Genomic DNA, 26,276 nt, shown 5'->3' on the forward strand with positions numbered 1-26,276 from the left:
TAAAGAGGCTTACACAGTACTGAATTAAAGGTCTGAATACAAAATGAAATGAGACAAATAAATTAATTAACATGTCCAAACATGTCAATTTTGTTCAATTTGTCATTAGGGCAAAATACTTATCTAAATAAAATGAAAGGTACGACACAAAGTGAGTCCAGCATGAAAAGGTCTGAATGTTGTCTGACATCATTGTATCTTTCATTAGCTCAAGATGAAAACACTGCATCATAAATGAAGACCTCTCAACAAACTGCTGTGATTGTGCTTTAAATCTTTAATCCATCTGTGTTTGGCTCAGCCATTCTGTAAACCCACAGCTAAATAATAAATAAACAAACAGATGAGATTATTACGGGAAGGTAGCCAGTTATTATATACTGTAAATAGACACATCAACAGGCATGTTTTCAACATGATCTCACTACCAACATAGAAAAATAAATCTAACAAAACTTGAGAAATCGAAATGGCACCAAATAAAGCAGATAACCTTCCGGCGGAGGTGTGCACGGCGTCTGTAAGGCAACTGGAGCGTAGACGGCACACTGAGTGTGTGCATGATTGGCAATGTGGCACCATGGAATAGACACCGATGCTGCGAACACCCACAGGACAGAGCAGTCGGAGCCACTGACGTGTCAGTGCTCTCCGGCCCGATTTTGGTACAAAACTGGACTTAAGAAACAAACACTATAATAATAAACTTCTGAACAAAGAATCCTCAAATTCTCTTCTCAAGGTGCATTATCTGTGACATCACGTCCACCCCCTCCTCCAACCATATCGACCACATGTCCAAAAAGGCTTTTAAAGTCCTGGCAAAGCTAGGGCCAACTGTTTGATGGAGACAAACATCACAGGTGGGTTGACGTGAACTGTGGACAGTGATGAGGAGCCAGAGAGACCTCTGACCTGCAGCTCTACCGCTCACTCCAGGTCCTGCAGGTTGATTGTGCTTCCTGTGAACTGGGAGTTGTCAGAGCCGTTGTCATCCTCGGCCATGACTGAAGGTTCCTGTGAACAGAGCCACAGAGCTCAGCTGCCTGGCACAGGTGTGCCTGTGTCGACTCACAGGTGTTGGTTGCAGGTGATGCAGATTTTAAACAATTGTAGGCCAAATTAAATGTAATGCTCCTTTTACGTATAATAGTAATTAATCTAGTGGGATAAATCATGTTCAGTAAAACTGTAAAATTAGTAGCAAAAAGTTAGATAAAACACAATAAACAATGTTATGAAATTAATCTTATTATCACCCACAGTTTCTATAGATACTGTAAATATATCCTTATTGTGAATTATTTTGGCCCCGATAATGGTTCAGTGTGAATCTGACATTGTGACAGCTCTAATCATTGCTACTAGTAGTTTGGCCACTCTGCATTGACACCATGTGGTAAAACCCACCTGTGCTTCCAAATGAATAAATATAAATACACTGTTCAGCTGTCAGGTCAATCAATTAATATTTTATTTTACGTGTTTCTGTTCTTTTCTTATCTACACTTATGACTTTATAAAAAATGAACACAAATTTTACCATGCCTTGATATTCATGTGCTTTAGTGTTTGATTTGCTGTGAAATATAACCTCACTGCATCACAAAATGGATTAAAGGGATGAGAAGCTGAAGATGTCTCACCTGTAAAATGTTGACAGGCAGGTCGACAGTGAGCTGAGAGTGGGAGCTGGAGGGCTGAGAGCTTAGCTGAAAGGCCAGATCTCCATCACTGGCTGGGTCATCCTGCATGCATACACACATACACACACACACACACTTTGTCAGCATGTCTGAATACAGTCACCCTTTTTAGAAGATGCTGCACAACACAGGTCATCATCATATATTACTTAAAACCTCAGATGATACATTCAGGTAGAACCCTCATTTTCAATGGTGCAGAGGTACAGCAATACAACTATACAGGGAATACATACAATTTTGGGTCAAGTAGCAATTTCCAAAAATTATTTTAATGTCAGTTGGCAATGTCAGATCTACATACTGTATCGAACCAGATGTCTGGGGATCTCACCTGCAGCAACTGAATCTGGACATACTGGGTGCCTGTGACGGGGTCTCGCAGAGTCAGGCCCCCATTGGCTGTTGCAGCCCCCTCACCATAACGAGCACCAGAGGGAGCCAGTGATCCAGGAGCAATAGCTGCCTTTGCTCCTTTGGTTTTTCTTTGACACAATCCTGAAGTGCCTGGATTTGACAACAACAACTTAACCATCACTCACTGTTTTAGATTTGAGTTTTTTTCTCGTCTGAATGAGCAGTAGCCAATGATGAGTGTGTTACCAGAGGAGGCTGATGGGCCTCTTTGTTTCTTCTTCTTCTTGGCCAGCTGGATGGCTCTATAGTCAGTCCTGGCTGAACCTCCACTCTCCTGATGCACAAAGTAGACTCATATTAGAACTGAAACCTGTTATGTTCACCATCAATTATTCTGTCAAATATCCAGATATCAGATTTTTGGTCTAGAAAATGTTGAAGAATGATGCACAGTCAATGGTATTTCTTGAAATTTACCAACGGTATATATCACTTTCATAGACGGATAAGAAAACCTGCAAATGTTGACATTCGAGAGGATGTAGAACAACGCAAGCTCTGTGGGTATGAAAGCTATCAAATTTGTTGGATATTGTTGATTTGACTTAGTGATACATGAGTAATAACTTCGGCTCTGGTTCATTTAAGACATTTGTGCCATTTACAAAAAATATACAGTATGAGATTTTTAATATTTCAATTTCCGATTAAAGACAGCCAATGTATCAGTCTAAAAAAACTCACTAGGAAGCTGCTCGGTGACACAGCGTTGAGTTCGGGGTCTTTCTGAGGGCTGAAGCTGCTGCCATGAGTGGGAAAAACAAACTGAGTGAGGACTTTTCCTCCTTCCGGAGGCCCCAACACCTCCACACAGCCCAACAGTGGTCCTGATCCCCCCTGACCACCAACCTCAACCACTGTAGAGGGTGAGGTCAGCAGCTCAGCCACAGGAGCCACAGCCAGTGTAGCTGTGGCCTCCACGCTCAGAGCGCTGGAGGAGCTGAGTGGGTGGTGCAGAGTGGGGTCCACAGAGGCACCAGCACCCTGCAAGGTGAGAGCTGTGAGGGTACCCAGGGCCTCTGGGGTAACTGTCTGCACATCATCTAGGTTAAGGGTGCCCTGTGGGGGGAGGACATCACCAACTGTTCCCTCAAGACTGTGGTGGGGGGCCATGTCTGCACCGGCTGCTAAAATAAGAGGGTCAACAGTCTTGGCCAAGGTAGTGCTCGAGCTGTTACAGAGAGTGGTCCCAACTGAGGAGGGGTCAATGGTCAGGATGCCTGAGCTGACCAGGGAGAGGTCCATGGTGAAGGCGCTGTTCGAGGTGCTACTGCCAACAGGAATTCCCACTCCAATACCAGCTGTGGGCGCAGTGCCTCCAGGCACAGCGGAGAAAAGAGAACTGAGGTCCAAGTGGGTCAGCTGATCGCCCCCGGCAATACCAGGCCCAGCAACTGTTGTTGAGGTGGAGCTGATGAGCTCGCTACTGGGGGTCAAGGTGGGCGTGGTCTCCATTTGGTTCAAAACATCTGGCATGGAGGACAGAGGAAAGAGTGTAAGCATTGTTCCCACAGCTTCTAGTGGAAGAAATGATGTTTAGTATAAACCCTGCATCTCCATATGACTACTGCTCTCATTCATGTTGATATTCCTCGTGGCTGATGATATGAACAAGTGCTCGCCTACAACTACCTGGTGCGTCATATAATGCAAAAATAAAATCCTACATATACGCCTCGTACTATCATTCTGTGCCACTGCAGTCAAGTACATTTCCTGACAAATATTTTTCCATCTATAGTGAAAGATGTATATGTGAACATGTTTTTGTATTTTCTTTCTATTGTATTGCCTACTTCATCCTATTATAATATTTTCTCGTGTTCACTTCTGCTGCTGTAATTAATTCCCCTCAAATTTATTAAAACAATGCGCTCCAAAAATCTGAGATCACTTTGAACTGTGAGCTTATTCTGTACTGCTGCTCAATGTTTACAGGTTTCATAATTCATGAATTGGAATTTTGATCATTCTTCATTAACACTGCCACATCTACATACATAAATTATAACATGCACAGTATAGTAAGAAATCTTTTTTAATATGCACATATATTTTTCTGCCAAGGCTGTGACCTGTGGTGGCATCTATTCCATTTATACAATTTCTATTAATTGACTTATAATAAGTGGTACTACCATGACACCCTGCTCCCCATAAAAAAACATCAAGTGTATTCCTTCTAAGGTTATGATTTATCAGTGAGAGTTACTAACCGGGGCTGAGGTGGTGGTGTTTGAGCATGTGGCTCTTAAGACTGCTGCGTGAGGAGAAGTGCTTGGAGCAGTTGGCCACAGGACATCGGGTCCTCAGGGTGCTGCTGTCTTGCTTATGCTTCTTGGAGTGGATGTACAGACTGCTGCGTGCAGAGAACTTGGCATTACAGCCTGAGAAAAACACAAAGGAGACAAGTGTCAAAACATGATAAACTGTTCAGAATATGTGATATGATCAAAACATGCCCATGTCATTTTAATCAAGCATGTACAGTATAACCATTGACTTTCTCCCAGCAGAACATGTGACTCCTACCTTCTGCATGGCACTGGAAGGGCTTGGTACCCAGGTGGGTGATACTGTGACCCTTGAGGTGCTCTGCCCGGGTAAATGACTTGCCACAGCCCTCCTCCGTACAAACAAAGCGACGGTCATCATCATGTTTCCTGATTAACATAGAGAGGGCTGTGGTCAGTGAGACATACTCATACTAAATGGGTGGACCACCAGCAGAGGTGGATATTAACACTGATCTCACAGATTCATGTTTAATGCAGAAAATGCAGAATCGATTGATATATTATTCAATTTGATTTGACTCTTGATTATTTAATTTCATCAGATGAATACCATGTTGCATAAACTTATCTCAGAAATTATTCAATTTGAGAGTAGGGTTGCAAAAAAATCTTATTTTGATAATCAATTAATTGATTATTAATCTAATAAAAAGACAAAAGCTACATTTTACCCTTTCCAGCAGTTTCTTTGAAGAATTACTTCATTTTCCTGCACAATGCTTTATGTTTATTACAGATATCTGCAACTTAAATATGATGATAATTCCAGTTACATACAATCAATCTTCAAGACATCTTCCAATTAAATTAAGTTTGAACTAGGCAGCATGGTGTTGTAGATGTTGTCATGAACATAATAAAATATCATAATTCAACTGATTTGTAGATATCTATAATGAGAAACCAGACAAAAGGAATGACAAAAATAGTTTGAATCTTCCTATGTAATTATAGATATATAAAATTGAGTTTTGAGTAGTTAAAACAGATTCTAAGAGAATGTTTCAAAGTAAGAATGATTTTATATTTTATATACATATATATATATCTTACACAAAAATTCTTACTAGACACAGGGAAAATACAACCAGTCAAAATTAAGTTGTTGACAATGTAATTGTTTATTCTGGATAGTTAAACTTGGTTAAGAAAAGTTAAAAGGTCCTGCTGAATGTGTCTGAGACAGAGAGCTGTCTGTGTGACCATAGGTGTATCTGTCTCACACTATCTCTGTTACTCACAGCAGACGAGCTGCACTGAGTTGAATTCATGTCTGTATTTACACAAGACCTCTTCCAGCAGATTGTTTTTGTGCTTTAGAACATAACTGCTGTGAAACAATCAGAAATGTACAGTTTGTGTTTTTGTTGCACTGCTTTATGTTCAGCGCTCCCTCTCTTCATTAAGCCAATAGGTGTCTCTACCACTGCTGCTCTCTCTCTCCTCGTTGAGCCATGGAAGTGACAATCGAAGTGTGACTATTTTAAGTTTAAGTAAAAAAGTTTAGCAGTGTTTACCTCAGCTCTCTTTCAAACGTTTACTCAAAAAAGGACCTACATCACGTGAGCTACACAATGCAGGGAAGTATTCCGACAATACACATTATTTATTACAATCACTTACAATAATTTGACAACTTACCGTTTGTGTCGCAACAACTTGGACATGCTGGTGAAAGACCAGGCACAGCCCTCAGAGTCGCAGACAAACGGCCTCTCACCTGCAAACAGGAAACTGAATGTATTTACAGTGAACATGATCTGAGATCTTAAAACACTAGACCTGAGTTCACATGCATTACACATTAAATTCAAAATCACAGTTTGAGATGTAAACCAAGTAGGATTACTGTAAAAACACAAATAATTTGTATGTGATCACTATGACAATGAGGCTGGACAGAAGCACAGAATATAGAAATAAAATCACTTTCTTGACTTATTTAAGCCTACTTCAAAAAACAATTCAAAGCCATAACTTTTCCCCTCTGAAATTCACAAACTTTCATGAATTTCAAGGACTTGTGGGGGCATGTGTGCAGCCCAGTTCAGACACATTCTTAGTTCTGTAACATTTTGGAAATGTGCAACATTAACAGCTTCTCTCCACTGACATGAGAGAACAAAGAGCAACACATTCACAGCATCATGTGATTGGAGAATGACTTGCTTCTTAAAAAAACTGCATCAAACATCTCTGTTGCCTCCTGTGACTATTGTAGTGAAAGCAAGTCACCATTCACTGACCCTGAAACTCCAGACTAGGAGCAAGGTGTGGGGACTGGTTGGGGGGGGGGGGGGGGGGGGGGGGACAATGTTACTGACATATCTAGTGTGTGCTTACCCGTGTGACTCCTCATGTGGATCTTGAGGCGACAGGCCTTGTCGTACGTCTTATCGCAGCCTGGGTAAGTGCAGGTGAAGTGGCCTGTTTCTCTGAAGTGAGTGCGATTATGGGAGAAGAGGGCACTGAAGGTGATGAAGGTTTTCTCACAGCCTGTAGATGTGACAGGAAAGTGCATGTTGCACCGGGAATATATGAACAACTATTGATTTATACACATTAAGATAATTGTAGCAATGGGATTTTTACAGATGTACTGTGTTAAATTCAGAAAAATGTCAACATTAAACAGACTAAAATAAGGCTCAACAACATCTTTAGAACAAAGAATCCAACTGGTGAATGTGAAGTGTGTTTTTTTTAGCAAAACCTTACACAAGACCTTACCAGTGCAACAGCCATTGTGGGATTATGCAATATTAGGCAGATATGATCAGCTGATGGAGAATGTGGGCACGGGGGTGGGCTGAAATTGTAAAATGAGCTTGTGTTACCTGGGAATTCACACTTGTGGGGTCTCTGAGGCTCAAAGTGGACCCTCTGGTGATTGGTGAGTCGTGCAGCGCTGCGAAACCTCTCGCTGCAGATCTCACAGATGAAGGAATTATCATGCTCGTGGACTTTGACGTGAGCCTTGAGGTTGTACACGGTGGTGAAACGCCGCCCACAGCCTTCAAACTGGCAGGTATGTGGCCGCTGCTTGTCATGGGACTGAAGATGCCGCTTTAGCTTGTAAGAGGTAGCAAAAGCCCAGCCGCAGCCCTCTACGGTGCACTGGTGGGGGCGAGGATCCTCTGCATGGTTCAGGAGGTGAACCTTGAGTTTCTGGCGTGTGTCAAATGTGCTGGAGCATCCTGGTTCTGGGCAGCAAAAAGAGGCCAACGTCTCTTTCTTAGACCGGACTGGTGGCACAGACTGGAACTCCTCGCTGTCACAGCCCGCCACAGTTAATCTGGGGGCTGGGGTCACCAGATCAGCCTCTGTCACTGCACAGAGGACCCCTGGCTCTTGCTTGATGATGGTGCAGGAGTCCAGAGAAGTGCCCAGCTCTGATAGTGAGCAGTCATCGACCAGAGCCAGCTCAGAGTCACTCACTGACAAACCAGCTCTGGGCTCTTCCTGCTGGCTGGTGCTGGATACTGCTAATGTGCTGATCTTCCCGATGGATTTAGTGCCACTTTCATAGTTGAGCAGAACAATATCCTCATGGTCTTTCATGCCCAGATGCTCCTTCAAGCTCACCATGTCATCATCTTTGTGCACGTGACCCTCTGGCGGAGCAGCCAGAGTCAGGATCCCGTTTTCTATGGTCACTACGATGCTTTGGTTGTTTATCATAATAGTTCCGGAAAAGGTTTCGCTAGCAGGCGGACTCGAGGAGGCCGTGACGGGCTCTGCGTCGTCCTGCAGCCCCGATGAGTCTGAAATAAAGTCCGAGGTGTCCATGGCTTCCGCGATGCCCGAGCTCCCTGAAATCAAGGCACTGCTGTCGTCGACACGGGACTGCGGAGAAAGCGCCAGTTTACCTCCGTCGTTTTCTGTGCAAATCTGGCCACATATCTTATCGCCATATTTGTTGGTCAAAACTACGTCCTCGATGGTTCGGTGACACGCAGCCTGTTTAGCGCACACAGCGGCACAGCCACTGTTCAGCACATTGAAAACATGCTCCGTCTTACTCACGGCCTGTACGTCCACACAGCTCGGGCTGTCGCTGGACTCACGGAGAAGAAGGTTACTCCCGTTCCCCACCTCCATGAAGGGACGCGCTGTGCACCACTCCTGCTTCTTACCCTTCACTTTACCGCCGTCCGTACACGGTACATCCGCCCCGGGTTGGCTCTCCTCGCCATCCTCTTGAAGCACGTTAAAAACCACATATAACTCCGGGGTGGGTCTGTCCGCCCTGCTCGCCCCGCCGAAGCTCCCCGGCGCAGCGGAGACTCGGCTGCCCAGTGGAGGCTGCTTGAAGGCGCCGTCCTCACGCTGCTGCTGCTGCTGCCGTAAACCTGGAAATGGTAACGTTAGCTGCCGCTGCTGCTCCGGTTCCTCTTCCCCTTCAAACAGAGGCAGCGCCATTTGCATTCCGCTGTCCACACTCTCCGCACAGAGTCTCCAGGCACTTCTGACGGACTCGTGGGAACCGAGCAGGGCGTTGAGCTCGTTTTCTTTCTCCGTGTTCACGTCATGAAGTCCGGCACTTTGTTTGTGACCCGGTACGTGAGCTCGGTTCGCCGGCTGCGGTTTGCTAAGAGGTACACAGCCCGTCCCGCTGCCATTTTCCGCCAGCAGGCGAAACGCAGATGTCCTCGGCCTGGTGTTGTTGTTGTTGTCCCTGTGTGGTTCACACTGCTCCGGCTGAGCTCTCGGTCCTGCCGCTGATCGAAGCGGGGACGAAGGGGCTCCATGTAGGGCGCCATGTTGAGAGTGGATGTTTTGGGCATCAGATAGCCCCTGAATTTCCATCTTGGTATCCCTGTAGCAGCGACACACAAAAGGCCCGCCCTAGTGCACACACACACACACACACACACACACACGCACACGCACACACACACACACACACACACACGCACTTACAGTATACACACACACACACACACTTAAAGTACACACACTGTATACACACACACTTAAAGTACACACACACACACACTTACAGTATACACACACACACACTTAAAGTACACACACTGTATACACACACACTTACAGTATACACACACACACACTTTCAGTATACACACGTTAGTAGGTGACTTGTTGGTGTGACTGGTAACAACAATATAAATACATATTTTAATAGATATAATATTTACTCTACAGATTCCAGCATCACAACACTATGTGGCCGTATATAAAATATGGACCCTATGTGTTGGCTATATTCTAGCTCATCCTCTGAGGGGTGAGGTTCACACTGGTCAACAATCCATCACTGGCATAAAGGACAAACCACCATTCAACAGCTCAGGTTCAAACCTACAGACAGCTCAGAGTCCTCAGATAACCTGTGTGTCTTTAAGAAATGTTTGATTATTCCAAGAGACATACATGAGGGCCCCCTGAATATTTTCAATCTTGTAGGAGGTCATTAGCTGAGGAAAAATCATGACTATTGCCTTCCAACTTGTTTTATTGTATCAATGGATACATGTGCATCAGGTACCACTATTTAGAATGTAAACCCTTCTGTTCCTCGTCTTCTTGCATGATGAGTCACAGAGCAACACATCCAGTCTCAGTCAGTGTTCTTTCACCCTGTTTCCACTGAGTGGCAGCACAGTACAATAAAACAGAGAAAACTCTGCACAGCTCCTCCGATCCACGATTAAACCAACGTTTAAAGAAAGTGATGCACGCAGTGTTCGCTCCTCATCACCTAGTAAACTTATTGTTCGATAGTGGAGAATACTATGTATCACAATAACCGAATAACAATAAAACATAGGATGTGTGACATAAAAAAAATTTTTTTATGTAACATCCTCACTCACAATTTGACAATTTCTTTCTATCCATCCATCCATCAGTCTGTCTATCTATCATGTATGTGTAATAATAATGTTCACAATAGCAAATAGATCTTTATTGCCCACTGCCTTAAAGGTCCAGTGTGTAAGATTTAGTTGACAGGGATCTATTGGCAAAAATCTAATGTAGAATAATCCTCATGATGTTTTCACTGAACAAACTAAACACCTTTTGAGTTTTTATGACTGAAGCTACCACAGGTTCTTTTTCATGTTTGGAAGGAGAGGGTGAGGTGACGGGTGTTCAGCTGCAACATGAAACTTCAAAATTAGATATCACAAAATTCTACACACTGTACCTTTAAATAATATCTTTATTTGGTTCCCAAGCAAAAGATAGAAAACAGTGACAAAGCTATAAATTACCTGTGACCAACACAAATGGAGACAAAACTAACAGATACACATTTAGAGTATCAGAGAGGAACAAAATGGAAGGAAGACCGTTCACAAAATATCCTGTACATCACTTTCGACATATTTAAATCTGACCTACATGTAGACTGCATGGATCACGTTTAACTGGGGAGCATTAGTGAGCAGTAAATTGTTTGTCAGTGTCATTAACTAATACTGTACACACTGTATAGAAAGCTTCACATGCTTCATACAAAAATATCCAAGAGGTTACATGTATGTGACTTTGGGTTGGTGTACTAGTGGATAGTAACACACACATGCATGTATGTTTTAACACTATGATACAAATCTACCCTACTATTCATGTGTCTCAGTCCTATATGTTTGGGATTATTATTATTATTATTATTATTATGTTGGCAGTTCCTTCAAGTATATTGTACACAATAACAGTAGAAATAGAAAGAACGCTCACAAGTCAGCACATGTGGGAATACAGTTTGAAGTCATTTTCAGAATAAAGATACAGATAGTTTTCTAAACAAGTACAATCATTGGCAGCATATCAGCCCAGTAAGCATGCAAAAGAACAGATGTCCTGTGTTGTCATATAAAAATAGAGTCCTCCCTTACACACACACACACACACACACACACACACACACACACACTTGTAGAATTATGACAGAAATAAGGCCACATATCCGTTTCCTTTCTGATACAATATGACACAAGTTCAATAGTGATGAATCTATTTGTTATTGTTGGCTTGAAGGAAATCTCTCCAACTTTATGTGTTGCTGTCAGGTTGAACCATTTCTCTACGTTCCAAAGGTCAGAGACAGTTTTAACCAGCCTGCACAGAATCTGTTTTTAGATCCAGTGTTCAGGGAAGAAAATAGAGCTCAACCTGTTACAGTAAATTATATCTGGGGTATAGTCAAGTACTCACTTTTGCTGGATTTGTTCATGCACACGACAAAGGCATAACAAACTAAATAAAATTTAAAAAACAGATAAGTCTGAAAAAAGTCTAAATTCTTTGCTAAAAAGCCGGTTTATACAGCTGCTGGTTGACAGACCGACACAGGAGAAATGCAGCTGTTTATCACACAGCAGAAGTGACGAGGGAAATGTGTGCATACATTTTAAAAAGCAGTCAGCTCTCATAACAGTGTCACTGACACAGCAGTATATGCACTCAGTTGTCGGTTTATTAGGTACACCTAGCTAACACTAACATAGTCACATACAACAGTTCACAAGAGAACTGCATTATGATGAATTTGTCAAAAGCATTCAAACCAATAATGGTAGGCTCAATAACAAATGCAATAGTTATACAGTATCAATATACTATATAAACTATATCCTTTTAATACAGAGTAAAATCAACTCTTCGACACAGTTCAAACACAAACTGATGAGTATAACCATCACAGAGGATGTTTGCAGGACTGCTGTATTAGACTGTATTAGTTTTACCTAATGAACTAATAAAAGAGTATACCAAACCACTGTTTCAATTTCCACTGTTTTTCCTTCTCTTTCCATAAAACAAAATAAAGGAAAGCAAAGGTGACCCTGACACATCCACGCATTCTCTGCTACATATGAAATATTCTGGACTGTGAAATGCACACTGATCAGCTCCAGGCAGCTTCAGACAGAGGCACCCACAGTCAAGAATGATTCGCCTCAGCTGAGAGTGTTACAATTTAGAGGAAGAGGCCGGACAGCGGAGCACACTGATATGAGGATGTCCTTTGCAACCGGGGCTGAAATAAATTGCCCAGCCTGATAATGTTAAATGGTACGCTTGCCGGAGAAAGTGGAGGTGCTGGAATGGAGGATATTTTAGTACGTTCTCCAATTTGAGCCAGTTTCAGGGCCACAAATATATTTCCTGCTTGCAAGTGTCTCCCTTCATGTCCATGTGGGATTAGTTCAGACTTGACGATGCTCCATCACTGGATATTGACCTTGAAAGGCAGAGCATTCATTACCCCCTCAAGGAAAAACATTTGAATGTCATCTTCAGCATAGAATAATATACAGCATACACTTTCATGAAGCAATAAAAACAACTGGTGTCCCCTGGTGCTGAGTTGCCACGATCAGGACAGGATATCATTTCTACTCCACAATTTTCAGTTTCCTGCGTTACCGTCAAGCCTTTGAAATGCCCTGAGAATTAATAAACAAGGAAATGGACATCTTTCTCCATACTGCCTTTCTTTGCAATTGATAGCAAGCACATTGTCGGCTACTTCAGGATTCATTACTATATTGGAGCAGACAGAGCCAGAACCGAATAAAGGAGGATGAAGAATCAACATCAGCAGAAGTTGGGTTTTCAAAAAAAAGGAAAAAAGAGAATCAGTGACTGAGGAAAAACAGCCAAATGACATTTAAGTGCAGTTGTGTGTGACAGCAGAGCTGGGTGTTGCACCTCCAGAGGGAGTATAGTGACAGGAGCTGACAGAAGACAGAACGAGAAACATTAAAAGATCAAAACTGCATTTCTTTTACACTTGTGATCCAGATCTTGTCAGAAGAATCCTTTACACATACACTTTTATGATGGGATATTTTCTCTTCTGGAAGTTGTCCCTTTAAGTACACTGTGAAGCAGTGAACAAGCCTGACCCGGTTCCTCTTAACAACTCCTGGAAACCATGCAGAACACACATGCGCACACACACTCACACATGCCCTAATTTTCAGGCATGCATGTTGCGTTCCTTGGTGGTGGTTGCAGTGTTGGTGGACATTGAGGGGGATTCTGAGGTGATGGGCAAGGGGGGCCGGGGTTCAATCCCCCGACTCTTCATGAAGGACAGCAGCTGGTCAGGGATCTCTGCCAGGACGTCCTTGGCTAGGCGGGCCATGCTCAAGACCTGATTACCGGAGCGGTCGATGTAGTCCCTGAAAGGAACGAACTGGATGGGAAAAGGAGAATGGAAGATGATAGATGATAAAAAACATTTTCTACTTGATAAATTGTGTTTACCTCTTAGTTGTTGCACGTCAAAGTGGCTATTGAGAATTAGCTTGGAATTGCACGTGGATTTATTTAATTGACTTGAGATCTGATTTTTGACTCATGGACGAAGTTTGGAGCCAACACACACAACACACAAAGTGGATTTCCCCCTAGTGGCTGGCTGTATTAAAGGTCATAATAAAGTGCTGCTCATTGTGGGAACTGTTGGGTTTCTCTATATTACAGTAATACGATTTTAAGGTATTGACCTTGAGATAATGTATATTATGATTTGGCACTATACAAATAAAATTGAATTGAATTGAATTGAATTGAATCCCCAGCCCATCCATGTAATTGAACGGAACATGGACCAAAAATACCAGAGTACATGTCAAATCATTTAGACAAAGTTCTTATCACACGGATGTATGTCAAATGGTGTATGTTTCTGATAAGATTGGTTTTACTTACTTATATGATGCTATAAAAACAGGGTGAGACATCATGATTGACAGCTGAGATTGACTTGTTATTGGTCAGGTGGGTACATAGGTGGGACCACAATATGGTGGGAGCCCGATTTCAAGATCACGACAGTGCAGACTCTGGCTCCAAATAACGTCACCAGTGGCCCCTTACTCTCATATCCAACACTGACATACGAGTTTGCCCTCTCCCACATACTCTGCATTCATTTGTTACCAAACTATGCAAGTATATGCAGGTATATGGTGTATACTGATTGATTAGTTAGGACAACACTATCAGAGTTAGCCAATCAGAGGCATAGTAGTGCCTGCCATGTCTGTGTTTGTCTTCCTGCAAAAAAATATCACCAGCCCTTTACATGACGTCCTGATTAACTGAACAGTTGAAAAACACAACATAGTTCAGCCTCTATTGAAATCCAAACATGAAGCAAACCACCCAAACAAAACCTTCAGCAGAAAAGACCTTGTGCTGCTACCTCGGTGCCAGCAGCTCAGTTAGCGTTGGTAGTTCAGTGCCAGAACCAGTACGTGCTCCACCGCCATATCCCCCACGTCCCCCACCCCCTCAGAGAGGATGCTGATAGTGACAACAACTTCAAGAATTTGTCAACCACGGTGAGCACTTTCTAATGGAAGAACCATTTCAATTACGTGAATAATATTTAGTGGAGTTATTTATATAGTGATATTTGTAATATTTAAAACTGTAATATTTATACAGTAATATTTGCAAACTGCCCCATGACAAATCATTTTAATTTTAAAATAGTGGCACACTCTTTCAAATCAGCGACAGTTTACAAAAGAAACTCATAGAATATTCAGTTGACTCAAAACCTATCATCATGCAGTTATTCTGCCATGCAGCCTAAAGTCTGCGGGCCAGTACTGATGAAAAATCTGCATCTGCATCAGAAATTAACTGACAAACACAATTGGCAAATTCTTTGGGAAACAAAATATGCAAATGTCATCTTACGTGTCACTGTTTAATCAAGGTTTATTCTGCTGGAAGTGGAAAGAGAGTGCAAACCAGGGGACTCAACTTGACTTGATTGCTACTGATACTTGTAAAAGTCATCCACAATGTCCTGTACACCACAAACAGCATTTTTGGGAGCCATCATGTGAACACACCTCTGTCTACTACCTAATGTCTCATTGGCCTGTGTTCTTCTCTCACACTGAGGACTCAAGCTTGAGTCCCAGAACTTGCGTTGTGTAACTTTAGTCAAACTTCAGTGTTTTAACCAAACCACTGCAGGATGCAATTCTGAGCCACATCTTGTATATTCAGCTCCATGCAGGTGGTTGCAGGTCACAGTGATATCTTAAAATCAACATTAAAGGACAAAGAGCAGTAGTGTGTATGTAGAATATACTGCACCTGGACAATGTCTCTCTCAGCTAAGCGCCCCCTGGAGGAAACTCTGACTTCATCCCCATCCAGCTCCTCCATAGCTGCAGACAAACACAACATTTAGCTGTTAGGTAGGAGGCATTATATATATTGAACATCCTACATGTATTTTATACAACAAAACTAGATGAGCTGCAAATCTAGACAACCCTGTCTCCTTACCCTCATGCTTCTATATTATTAAACTGCAACTGCAAACAATTGCACAACAAAAAATGTGTCAGGTTTCAAAAACATTTACACAGAACATATCGGTAAAATATTCACATGTTTGTTTTCGGACAAAATAATCAATATCCACATAGTATCCAATGTATTAGCCTCTATTAGCCTCCTGATCCCATGTAAGATGAGCGGCTCCTTTTTGTTAAATGTGGTGTATATGTATGTGAAGTTATCATGGGGAGATCAGTTCACAGTGCTTCATTATTCTATTATTTATTTTCACAACTGGTGTTCTTGTTTCCATCACTGTTAGAATTCATTATAAATCTGCAGTACAAAGTTTGGCTGGCTAACTGAACTCCACTTCCAGAGTAAACAACATTAATTACCTCTCACAGGAAATAGTTCACCCACAAAATGTACAATATTGTTGTTGAAAGGTTTTTCATTTCAATCCTCTGAAGGAGTTCTTTGTCTAACTGTGCAATGGTTATGTTAGCAAACACAACAGAAACACAGAAACACAGAAGGTGATTAAGGGAGAAAACCTCTTTTAGACCCATGCAACTCAAACTAAATAGTATATTTTAAACCAGAAATGTATAAGTTTAGCAGAGGTGTCCCACTTCACACCTCAGGAGGGGGATTATTCACTGTACGTTTCAGTCTCACCCTTTCATGTGAGTAGGATTAAGTTTGGTTATTTGCAAAGTGCATTCACCCTTGTCCACAGGGACCCTGCGTCCCTCTGTCTGAGTCTCAGAAGGCAGAGTGAGGCACCAATTATATAGTGGGAAGTGGAAAGAGATGAGGGGAAAAGAACAAACTGAGAGGGAATACATAAAGTTAAAGCAATTTTAAATAGATTTGTGTGTAAATGAATGAAAGGGTCAGTGTATCCAAAAAATCTTCAAAATAGTGGAATGCAAGAGTGGTTGACCAATCTGAAATGCTCTATGCTGCAAGTAAAGGCTCATGTGCTTTCAGGAAGTACTTCCTCCTGAACAAGCACTTTTGGGGGATAGAACATTTCCCAGAACTTAATTTAGACCCTGCTGGGTCCTCAATATGAATTTGACTTAATTCAATTTTATTTGTATAGCACCCAATCATAATATAAATTATCTCAAGGGCACTTTACAAAGAAGGTCACGACCTCAAAAATCATAGAGAAACCCAACAGTTTCCAGGATGAGAAAGCACTTACGACTCACTCCTGCTCACCACAGTTGTAAAGAGTGGATACACACGTCAGTGCCTTGTTGAGTTCGGTCTTTTCCCGGAATTTATAATAAGAATTATATACTCAAACATAATCTTTCATGCAATGGAATTAACTGATAGGGGTTCAGGGCTCAGAATACGCCAAATGTGCATCAAATGTGTGTAATTCCTACAAAATACCTTTGTTTTCAGTTACACAGTCAAAAGATGTGTCTTGCTGTGTCATGGTGTTATTCCTACATTTGGTGGTTTGTAGTTCTCAGTAAAACTTGACAGTGTTGTCATTTGATGTTGCCTTAACGTTTGATTTTCCTCAGGTCATTGCTCCAATTCTCCACAGAGATTAAGAAAAGTTCATCTTTCCTTCTGTTGTCTTCAGAACATTTTTTGAATGAAAGCTACACTAACAGTTTTGGCCCATTTTTTATCAAATTTTCAAACTCTCAAATGCTTCCTAAAATATGCGTGACGTGTATTTTTGGCAGCACAAGGAAACAGGCAGACGAGCCTGAGGGAACAGAGAAGAAAAGACGCAAGAGTGGATGAAACGAGTCAGAACAGAATTTGTAATAATAATAAACTTCTGATTTCAAAAGGCTGATCCTCTCACGGTGCTTCCTATGAGGTTTGATGTGGAGGTTTCATCACTAAGAGAGCAGACCTGGGCACAACAACAACTGAATACATTTAGAGCTCAGAAGTCACAGTAGGAATGCATCATATATTCTCCTTTGGAAACCTCATCTCTGCTTTTCCGGCTTTTCAAGCATCGCAGAGGGTAAGTCAGGTACACATGGACAAGTTCAGGATGCTGAGCGACAGAAACTGTGAAATGTTCTGTTGAGGCCACACCGACACTGACAGGAGGCGAGTCAAAGGAACAACAAAGATGATTCATCAAATGCAGCAGTGAAGCTGTGCTCTTGTCACTTTCATTCCTGCAAGTGTCTCAGCCTTTAGTCTTATTTGATTCAAGTGTAGTGGACCTCTGTCTGTACAGTTCAATCAGATTGGTGACTGAGGTAGATGGATTTAGAAATAGCTTCACCACATGTCCACCATCTTATTCTCTAATTCTGCTTGAGTTTCCCTTGCTGTGTCACACACAAGCTCTCACCTCTATTTGCTGCCTGCACAGTGACACAGGCCCCAATGTTGGACTGGTCCTTTCTGATTGATTTTGCCAGTAAACTGCAATTTATTTCCACAAGGTTCAAAAAATGAGCTATGAAAATACCTTACCTTTTCTACCTTACCTTTCCTACAATATGATAGTTTGGGAAATTGGAGGATTTTTGGATTGGATTGTAAGGTTAATTAAATAAAACACAATTAAATATAAATGTCAGCAAAAAGGATTAACTTGTATAATTAAATCAATATTAAATGTGGACCAAAGTTTTAATAGGATGCTGATGAAATATAATTAGCAACATGAAGAGTACAGTATATATCAGTTTTATACATTCCAGAAACAGTAAATAGGAAAATTGAAAAAGATAATCAAATGAATATGCAATGGAAAATGATTTAGGTTCACTGTGCAGTGGCATCATGTGGTGAAGTTTCAACTGGCCCCCAATTGAGCCCCCCTTTCTAGTGTATAGGAGAGCCCATTGATCAGATCTGCACTGTGCATACAAGTATATGATGTCACTTTTGTTCTCGAAAACATAGCCAGAAATAAGAATCTCTCATGAAGCCTAAAACTATAATCCTGTTGAAGAAGAATATTTTCTGAGCCTTTGAGAATTGGATAAAATGAATGAAATTAAATTTAAAGTTTAACAAAGACTCTTGCCAACAGAGAAGCAGGGACCCTGTGCTCAGGGCAGAATTCAGACTACACAATAACATCCTGAAAACGGGCCAACCCAACAGATGTTAGGTGCCTGAAACCAAATTCAGCATCAGATGCAGAAAATGCTTTTAATCCATCTAATGAGTAAATGTGGCACACAACCATTGTCTTGGATCAATTATAACATTGCAACAGAAAGGTTATTGAGTCATTCATTTGACGACTTGTAGTTGTTGTTCCACCTTAATAACAAATATGGGCACTGAACCATCTTCCATCCGTGACTGTAAACATGGAGATGTGAAAGTGATTCTGCTTCTGAACAGGAATGAAATTCTATTCATATGCATTGAATGTGTAACCATTATTCCTCTATTGGATTGCTATTTGGAATACCAAATATGGATGTGACATGAATTCTACATGTGAGCTTATATTATTCTTCAATGTATGTTTATATAACTATGATATGAATATATTCTCTATTGCTGATATATCACGTAGTTTGTTCAAAATGGGTTGTGTGTATTCAAGATGGCGACTGTCCTTTATCTGAAGTCTCAGGAACACCCTCGTGCTTGAGGAGCTTTAGGGTGTGTGAGTTTTATATTTGTTTAACGTTTTGTGATGTTTTGTTGAACCAGCACCCGTAACATTTTTCACTGGATGTGTGTGTTATTCCCATTTTTTGATTTCAAGAAAATTATACCACATGATTTATACCTGTGGGGTCAATGTCCCCTTCTGTGCACATTTTTATCCTCCACACTCACACTCTCACTGCCCAGTGACTCCAGCTTCACATTCCTTCACAACATTATGATTATGTCATAAACATTTGTCCATTGTCCTGTCAGACAAACACTAAAGGTCCCATAGTACCTCACCCACCTACACTACACAGGCTTGAGGAAGGGTGGATGCAGGAATTCATGACCCTTCTATCTCCTCATCTGACAGAGAGAGCATCTCAGAAGACTTAAATACCTCTTTGTTATCAGGTTGCTCCAATAAGTCTCTTAGGACTTTGCAGCTAATTCAGAATGCTGCTGCACGTGTTCTAACAGGAACCAAGATCAGAGATCACATCTCTCCCATTTTGGCTTCTTTACATTGGCTACTGGTTAAATCCAGAATAGAATTTAAAATTATCCTCCTTACATACAAAGGTCTTCATGGGCAGGCACCATCATATCTCAAAGAGCTCATAGTACCCTACTACCCGTCCAGAACACTACGCTCTCAGAATGCTGGGTTCCTTGTGGTTCCCATAGTCTCCAAAAGTAGATTGGGAGCCAGAGCTTTCAGCTATCAAGCTCCTCTTCTGTGGAACAAACTACCATTTTGGGTTAGGGAGGCAGACACGGTCAACACTTTTAAGAGTAGACTTAAGACTTTCCTCTTTGATGGAGCTTATAGTTAGGGCTGGCTCAGGTCAGCCCTTAGTTATGCTGCTATAGGATAAGACTGCCGGGGGTGATTTGATATCTAATATCTGCAAAGATCTGTTGTTAGAATATAGAAAATACCATGCTAGGTTTCTTGCTGTGCAGCTGCTGAAAACACCTCTCAGTTCAGCAGCGAGTCCATGATATCTTTGTTCTGACCAAAGTAATTGCTTGCTATGTCAAAATAGATGTTGTTGTACAACAATGTAATTAAACTGTAATGACAAATGTAAATAACAAATGAAAGGGAGGAATGGAGCTATGAAAATGAAACCCAAGCTGTAACAAGTTCTCCGATAAAAGCTGAACATTTGATTAAAGACACGCTGTTATTGGCTGGTGGTTAATTACATATCAAGCCTCCAGAAATGTTCTCTGTTTGAAAGGTTGAATTTTTCCATATGTTGGTCCGTCACTCTTGGAAATGAAGACATTCAAGCAGATTTCTAATTATCCTCTCACTTATCACTGACTGTGGAGAGAGAGTGGTGGCGTTCCGTCTGTATGCATGTCTCAGAGCTGAGAAAAGTAGTTTATAACTAAATAGAAGAGCCAGCAGCTCTGCTGAGTGTGATACATCTGCTCCACTGCAGGTTATAATGTCATGGGAACCATTAGACATCATCATCATCTGAGAATCAGTGTTCAGAATATCCCATGAGCCTCCTCACTCCCACAGACGGCGCTCAGTGACAGGCCACATCCTTGAATGTGATGAGTTAAAGCTCTGCAACATGCAATCTTTTACCACTTTGAATGACTGACAGTCCTTCTGACGTGTGAAAAAGGGCACGGTAAACATTTTGTTCTCCGGAGGAAGCCAAACATTCTCTTTGAAATGCAAAGATTTTTACATCTCCATGGAAACGAATTCAGTAAATAGGTCAAGTGCACGTGTGTGTGCACGTCAAGAGTCTTTGTAATGCTGTACTTACATGTATGGTATAATTAAAGGAGATCATGAATGGTAAAATGACTGGAGTCCAACAGAACAAAGGGCTTATCAACAGAGGGTTTAGACGACAGTTTGTACAGATGATCTAAACCCCTTCATTTGGCAAAAAACCAAAGAACAACAGAAGAGAAAAAGTGGGATCATCCCATGGAGATGCTGGTATAATCCCTCACTGCATTGAAGTCTAAGGAGGCCCTTCCAGTTGCATTGGACTCAGTATTCGTGTGTAGTCCAAGTCCATTCTAATTTTAAAGTGCTCAGTGTTGCCCAGACATAAACTCCCCATTCAAGGATTTACAAGTCTATGCCATGAAATCTGCCATGTTCCTGTAAATATATAAATCGTTTTTTACAATGCAGTGATACAGTGAAGAAAAGGCTCCTCTGTTGCGTTGATTGTAAACGGTCTGATGCGCCCCACACAAACACGCACAGACACACACACACACACACACGCAGACACACACACTTACCATCAAACTCAGCAGGACCCACTCCTACTATGATGATAGACATGGGCAGGGAGGCTGCCTGTGGAGAGAACACAGGGGGCTTGTAAGCCACACGAATGCTCCCTTTCTCAAAAATACACACATATGTACGTAAGAACACAATCTTCTGAGACTATTTGTTCACTGGGTAATAAACGGTTGACTTATTAAGTCGCCATTGTGACATATTAGGGGAATATGGAAAATCATGTTTGAGTGGCTGAGACCAAATAAGAATGACTGAATAAAGTGCATCCACCTGTTTGGACCTCTATGGGGTTCCTCAGGAAATTTGATCTATGTTATATATGATTATGTATATATAATATGTTTCATTGAAGTGGGTGTTCATGTTATTCTTTGTCCATGCATACATATCTTTGAGCCTTGTGATTTTTCAGCCGACAATGCACACATTAAGGCTGTAGTGATATACTGTACCTCTAACTGGGATATTTCTGAGACTTACTTCACCCACTGATCATTTTATTTGAGTCTATATGTTAAGTTCTGAACAGGGCCTTATTCACAATGGTGTGTTTTGTTTGCAGTGTAGTGTTGACTCACATTCACCACAGCCTCCTTGGTCTGAGCCATGTCTGAGATGACGCCGTCTGTAATCATCAACAGCACAAAGTACTGGGAGCCGTCAGTCACTTCTCCAGCACATCTGAATACACAATACACACATACAGAGATTGGTTAATTAAAATGACAGACATTTGAGATGGTCTGATGTGGTACTGATCACCGACACACATGAACATTTTCAGTTGCTGAATAATTGAAATAGAGAGAATGAAGTCAAATGAAATGTCACTTCATTCTGATCATCAGTCTTCCAGAAAACACTTTATGTGGATGTCTGGCAATGTCTCAGAGTTCTAGCATGAATTGAAAGCAGCTGATAACATCTATAAATGGGATTTTATGGGACCAGCTGTGTGAAGGGAGATCATGACATTGTATGAGTGTGGTCATTGACAGCAGGGCTCACTCTGACTCAAATTCTGCTGTCAGGGAAAGCACAAGTTTGAATGCATTTCCAGGTTGTCTTGCATTTACTGCACATCAGCACGGCTGCGGTAAGCATGCAGTGTGGTCTCGAAGAAATGGAGGCCGACATACGATCATGCCAGTCTAAATACAGTATCAGTCTAAATACTAAGTATTTATTTGAATCAATCTACCTGATAGTTCTCACATATAATCTGTTAAGAGGACGCAAGGGTGAGCGATGAGTTCTTCTCTGCCACAGACTTCTCATCATATAGTCCACATAAAACAGCTTTTTATATTCCAAAAGGACACTGTGTGTGTGTGTGTGTGTGTGTGTGTGTGTGTGTGAGTGTGCTTGTGTGTGGGTGTGTGTGTGTGTGTGTGTGTGAGAGAGAGAGGATCCCAGCAGGGAGAAGGAAGACCTGCTGTCTGACTCTCTGTTTGATTGGCTCACACTCTGTCTGGCCTGAGGATAAGAGCAGACAAAATGGCAAACTGTCTTTCTGTCTGCTGGATTTCTCCTGCCTGTCTCTACACCTGTCCCTATTGTTTCCTCCACCTTTCCTCCTCTGTCCTCTTCCTCTTGCAGCCCCCTGCTCCTCCACTTGCTGTCTGTGTCAGAATAATGGAAAAGTCCACTAACAGGTAAAACAATGGAACTGGGAAACAAATTGTACTGTTACAGTAGTTTTTCAGTGTCTCAAGCTAAAGTCCGTAGGAAGTCTGTCACTTCAAATATTCACTGTGCACCAAATGCAAATACAGGAAGATATGAAAGTTAATATATGTCACTCGTAGAACTGAGGATTTTTTCAGTTGAACATGCCCCTGGCACAGGAATAAATATATAGGTCATTGTTGAATCTACCCTTTCACCTCGAAGCACCACTGCAATGCTTCAGGGATGTGCCATATGTGCAAACATTAAACTACACAGCCACAGTTGTGTTTGAGCACTTGCAATGTATATAAATGGATTTTCTGTATGAAAAACATTTATCCAGCTTTTAAGGAAGGTTATAGTAAATTAATTATCAGAGCAGGAACAAGTGAGGGATTTGCTTGGGCTCATCTAAGTTTTGCTAGTGCACAAAAAGTAAGATGGATAGCATCAACAACTCTGTTCACAGTACAAACAGATCAGAGTGGCACACAATTATATATGATGTAAGCTCAAGAATGCTAATGCTACAGCTGAAGCAGGTTGTAGGAATGACGTATAAAAGACTATCATGAAGTTGGTGTGAAAGCTGAGCACTGTCAAATAATTCTTGACGGCAGAGCTGATGACATATTACTGAAATCTGACTGAAAGAGACGGCACGCTGGAGAGAGCAAGGAGAACGGGAAGAGTGTAACTGGAAACATGATATTTAATCAGAGGCAATAACACCAACTGTGAAATGACTCACTGGCCCTCGGACTAATATTAATTCCATGCTGTGCCACTGGAGAACACACGAGCCACTCAAGCTTTCTGTACTGGCCCAAAATCTTGTATCTAATACAACGGTGATTTGTGGAAACAGTTCTTGAGGTTATTCCATTATTATTATTAGATTTAGTTAGAGGATGATTTTGCACTGGCTTCATGACTTTTTGATTGTTTTTACAATAAGTTGTTGTTACGACATGAACAGTTACATGTGGCTGTGTATATTTATGTGCATATGGATTACACCATGCATCTTCCACCTCCACCTCCTCTATCTCTGTTTTCATCACAACTCTTTACCTCCCACATGGATGACAGCAGTAAAGTAGAGGTGGATGAGGAGCAGTGTGGGGAAGAGCTGGACCAAGCAGATGAAGAGGAGAAACATGGGGAGTTTATTGAAGAAAACAAAATACGAGGGGAGGAAAAACCAGAGAAGGAGAAGCAGGTGAGGGACAAGAAGAAATGAGAGGGTGAGGAAGACAACAAGGATGTGGGGGGAGGAGGAGGGACAGTACAGAGGGGAAGACAGTCAGCGTATAGAAAAAGTGAAGAAGGGGAGAGTAGTGCGTCTGATGATCACAGCGACAAAAATATCGAGAGACATGAAAAAAACAAGTATGAAATAAAAAGGACAGAGAAGAAATAAAGCTGTAGGCTCTCTCTTTCCCTCTGTGGATGTCAATGTATCTTGAAGCTCTTGAACCCACAGATGAACAACTCAGCACTACACTCCATTTGATTATCCAACCACAACCACTCAACTGGAACAGGATATTATTTCTTCATGTGGGAGCTAAAAATACAGTAACAGGTAATAAGCAGCCAGAATCCATGAAAAAACTGAAACCGGCTCTACTCCAACATTTCATTGGTGAAAATGAAATTGTTTTTAATAAGAGCCTGCAGGATGATATGTGCTGCAGGGTTCAACATGAAGACACACTGTATTAAGCTATTCCTATCTATTTGTATTACAAAGGCATTCCCATTGTGGCTGTCAGAAAATTATACAGCACTTAATGTGTGACCCACTTGGTTCAAATTCTTAAAGCCAGGGTTGGTAAGCCTGGAAAAGTTTGCAAGAGCAGACTGCGACATGAAACTGGACTTTTCTGTGATTCACTGTGCTCTGGCTATAGTCTCTGCATCAGTGGATGAGTCTCTGGCTGAGGTCTTTTACAGTGAGAGCAATGGCAGGGTGCACACAAGGCAAACAGGTCAATTCATTTCATTTGGTCTAAATGAAATCGTTGGACATTTCAGTCCTGGAATTGCTATTGTTCTTTTTTTTTCTCTGATGATTTTTGGTAGTGATGGCTACTGAGGATGAAGATGGGGCAATACCTTTAATGGGGCAACTGCATCAGCTGTTAAAAAGGAATTTAAAATAACTACATATGCAAGACGACTCAAATTTAAAGCCCTGGTTGTGGGCTGTAATGTACTTAACTTAATTGATAATTATATTGTTGAATAATTATGAAATACATGTTAAATGTTATATAGTTGATGAATATGAAATAATATAAATAAGAGCTGCTATTTGTAAATCAAAACAACCTGTAGCCATGGACATGTTAGGAGATAATTGACTCCTAGAAAACTACACACTGAAGCTGCTCCATTGTGTCTTAGACCATTTTGTCTCTATTTGTGATTGTTTTGACTAATCCAAGCCACCAGCCTAGCAACCATTGTACAAGGTGCAACAAGGGGGACAAGACCATCAGGAATAACAGGAGGTCTCTGTTGGTTGCTATGCTATACAGGCTAACGATGTTTGATTACCTGGTTCCTGCAACTCTACCACTGCTGTGATAGTGAGGTTCTTAGGATGATGACAGGCAGTGAGCAGCAGACTGACTGCTTTCACATGAATAATGTAAATGTGAAGGAGTTATTTAAATGCTCATAGTAAAGAAGTTATAAAACGGAAAAGACTAAGGCATCCAAATACTTCAAAATAACTTCGTAAAGCATCGAGGACCAGCAGTGTAAATTCAGGAACACCAGTCAAAGTTTTATAGCAAAGTCAGGTTCAGACAACAGGGACAGAATAACTTAAGTTCACTCTGTTTTCAATTCTAACTTCCAAGATGCTGATGATACAAACTTCTATACAAAGATAATAATATTGGCAAAGTATTATGTCAGTGAAATGATCTCATACTTTAGGAAGTACAGTCTGACACTGGCTGT

At 41.4% G+C, this 26,276-nt stretch overlaps 2 protein-coding genes across 2 annotated transcripts in view; both read right to left on the bottom strand.

Moving 5' to 3' along the window:
• Window positions 1-262: 262 nt before the first annotated feature.
• On the bottom strand, window positions 263-9,286 carry LOC109629007 (zinc finger protein ZXDC). Its single transcript, XM_069513640.1, has 10 exons — window positions 7,258-9,286; window positions 6,764-6,916; window positions 6,062-6,140; window positions 4,656-4,786; window positions 4,340-4,510; window positions 2,808-3,592; window positions 2,310-2,397; window positions 2,041-2,213; window positions 1,647-1,748; window positions 263-1,017 (listed from the first exon to the last, which is right to left on the bottom strand). The coding sequence occupies exons 1-10, from the start codon at window positions 9,227-9,229 to the stop codon at window positions 931-933; spliced, it is 3,741 nt and encodes a 1,246-aa protein (XP_069369741.1). The 5' UTR covers window positions 9,230-9,286; the 3' UTR covers window positions 263-930.
• A 1,306-nt stretch (window positions 9,287-10,592) lies between these two features.
• LOC109629003 (copine-9-like) overlaps window positions 10,593-26,276 on the bottom strand; it is a 142,102-nt gene continuing 126,418 nt past the window's right edge. The window contains exons 18-21 of the mRNA XM_069513655.1: window positions 22,208-22,310; window positions 21,623-21,680; window positions 15,524-15,597; window positions 10,593-13,598 (exon numbers count right to left, since the gene is read on the bottom strand). Of these exons, the coding sequence (XP_069369756.1) occupies window positions 13,380-13,598; window positions 15,524-15,597; window positions 21,623-21,680; window positions 22,208-22,310 (454 nt within the window). The 3' untranslated portion in view covers window positions 10,593-13,379. The remainder of the gene's footprint in view (window positions 13,599-15,523; window positions 15,598-21,622; window positions 21,681-22,207; window positions 22,311-26,276) is intronic.

This window comes from Paralichthys olivaceus, chromosome 2 (assembly GCF_024713975.1).
Source record: "Paralichthys olivaceus isolate ysfri-2021 chromosome 2, ASM2471397v2, whole genome shotgun sequence".
NCBI lineage: Eukaryota > Metazoa > Chordata > Actinopteri > Pleuronectiformes > Paralichthyidae > Paralichthys > Paralichthys olivaceus.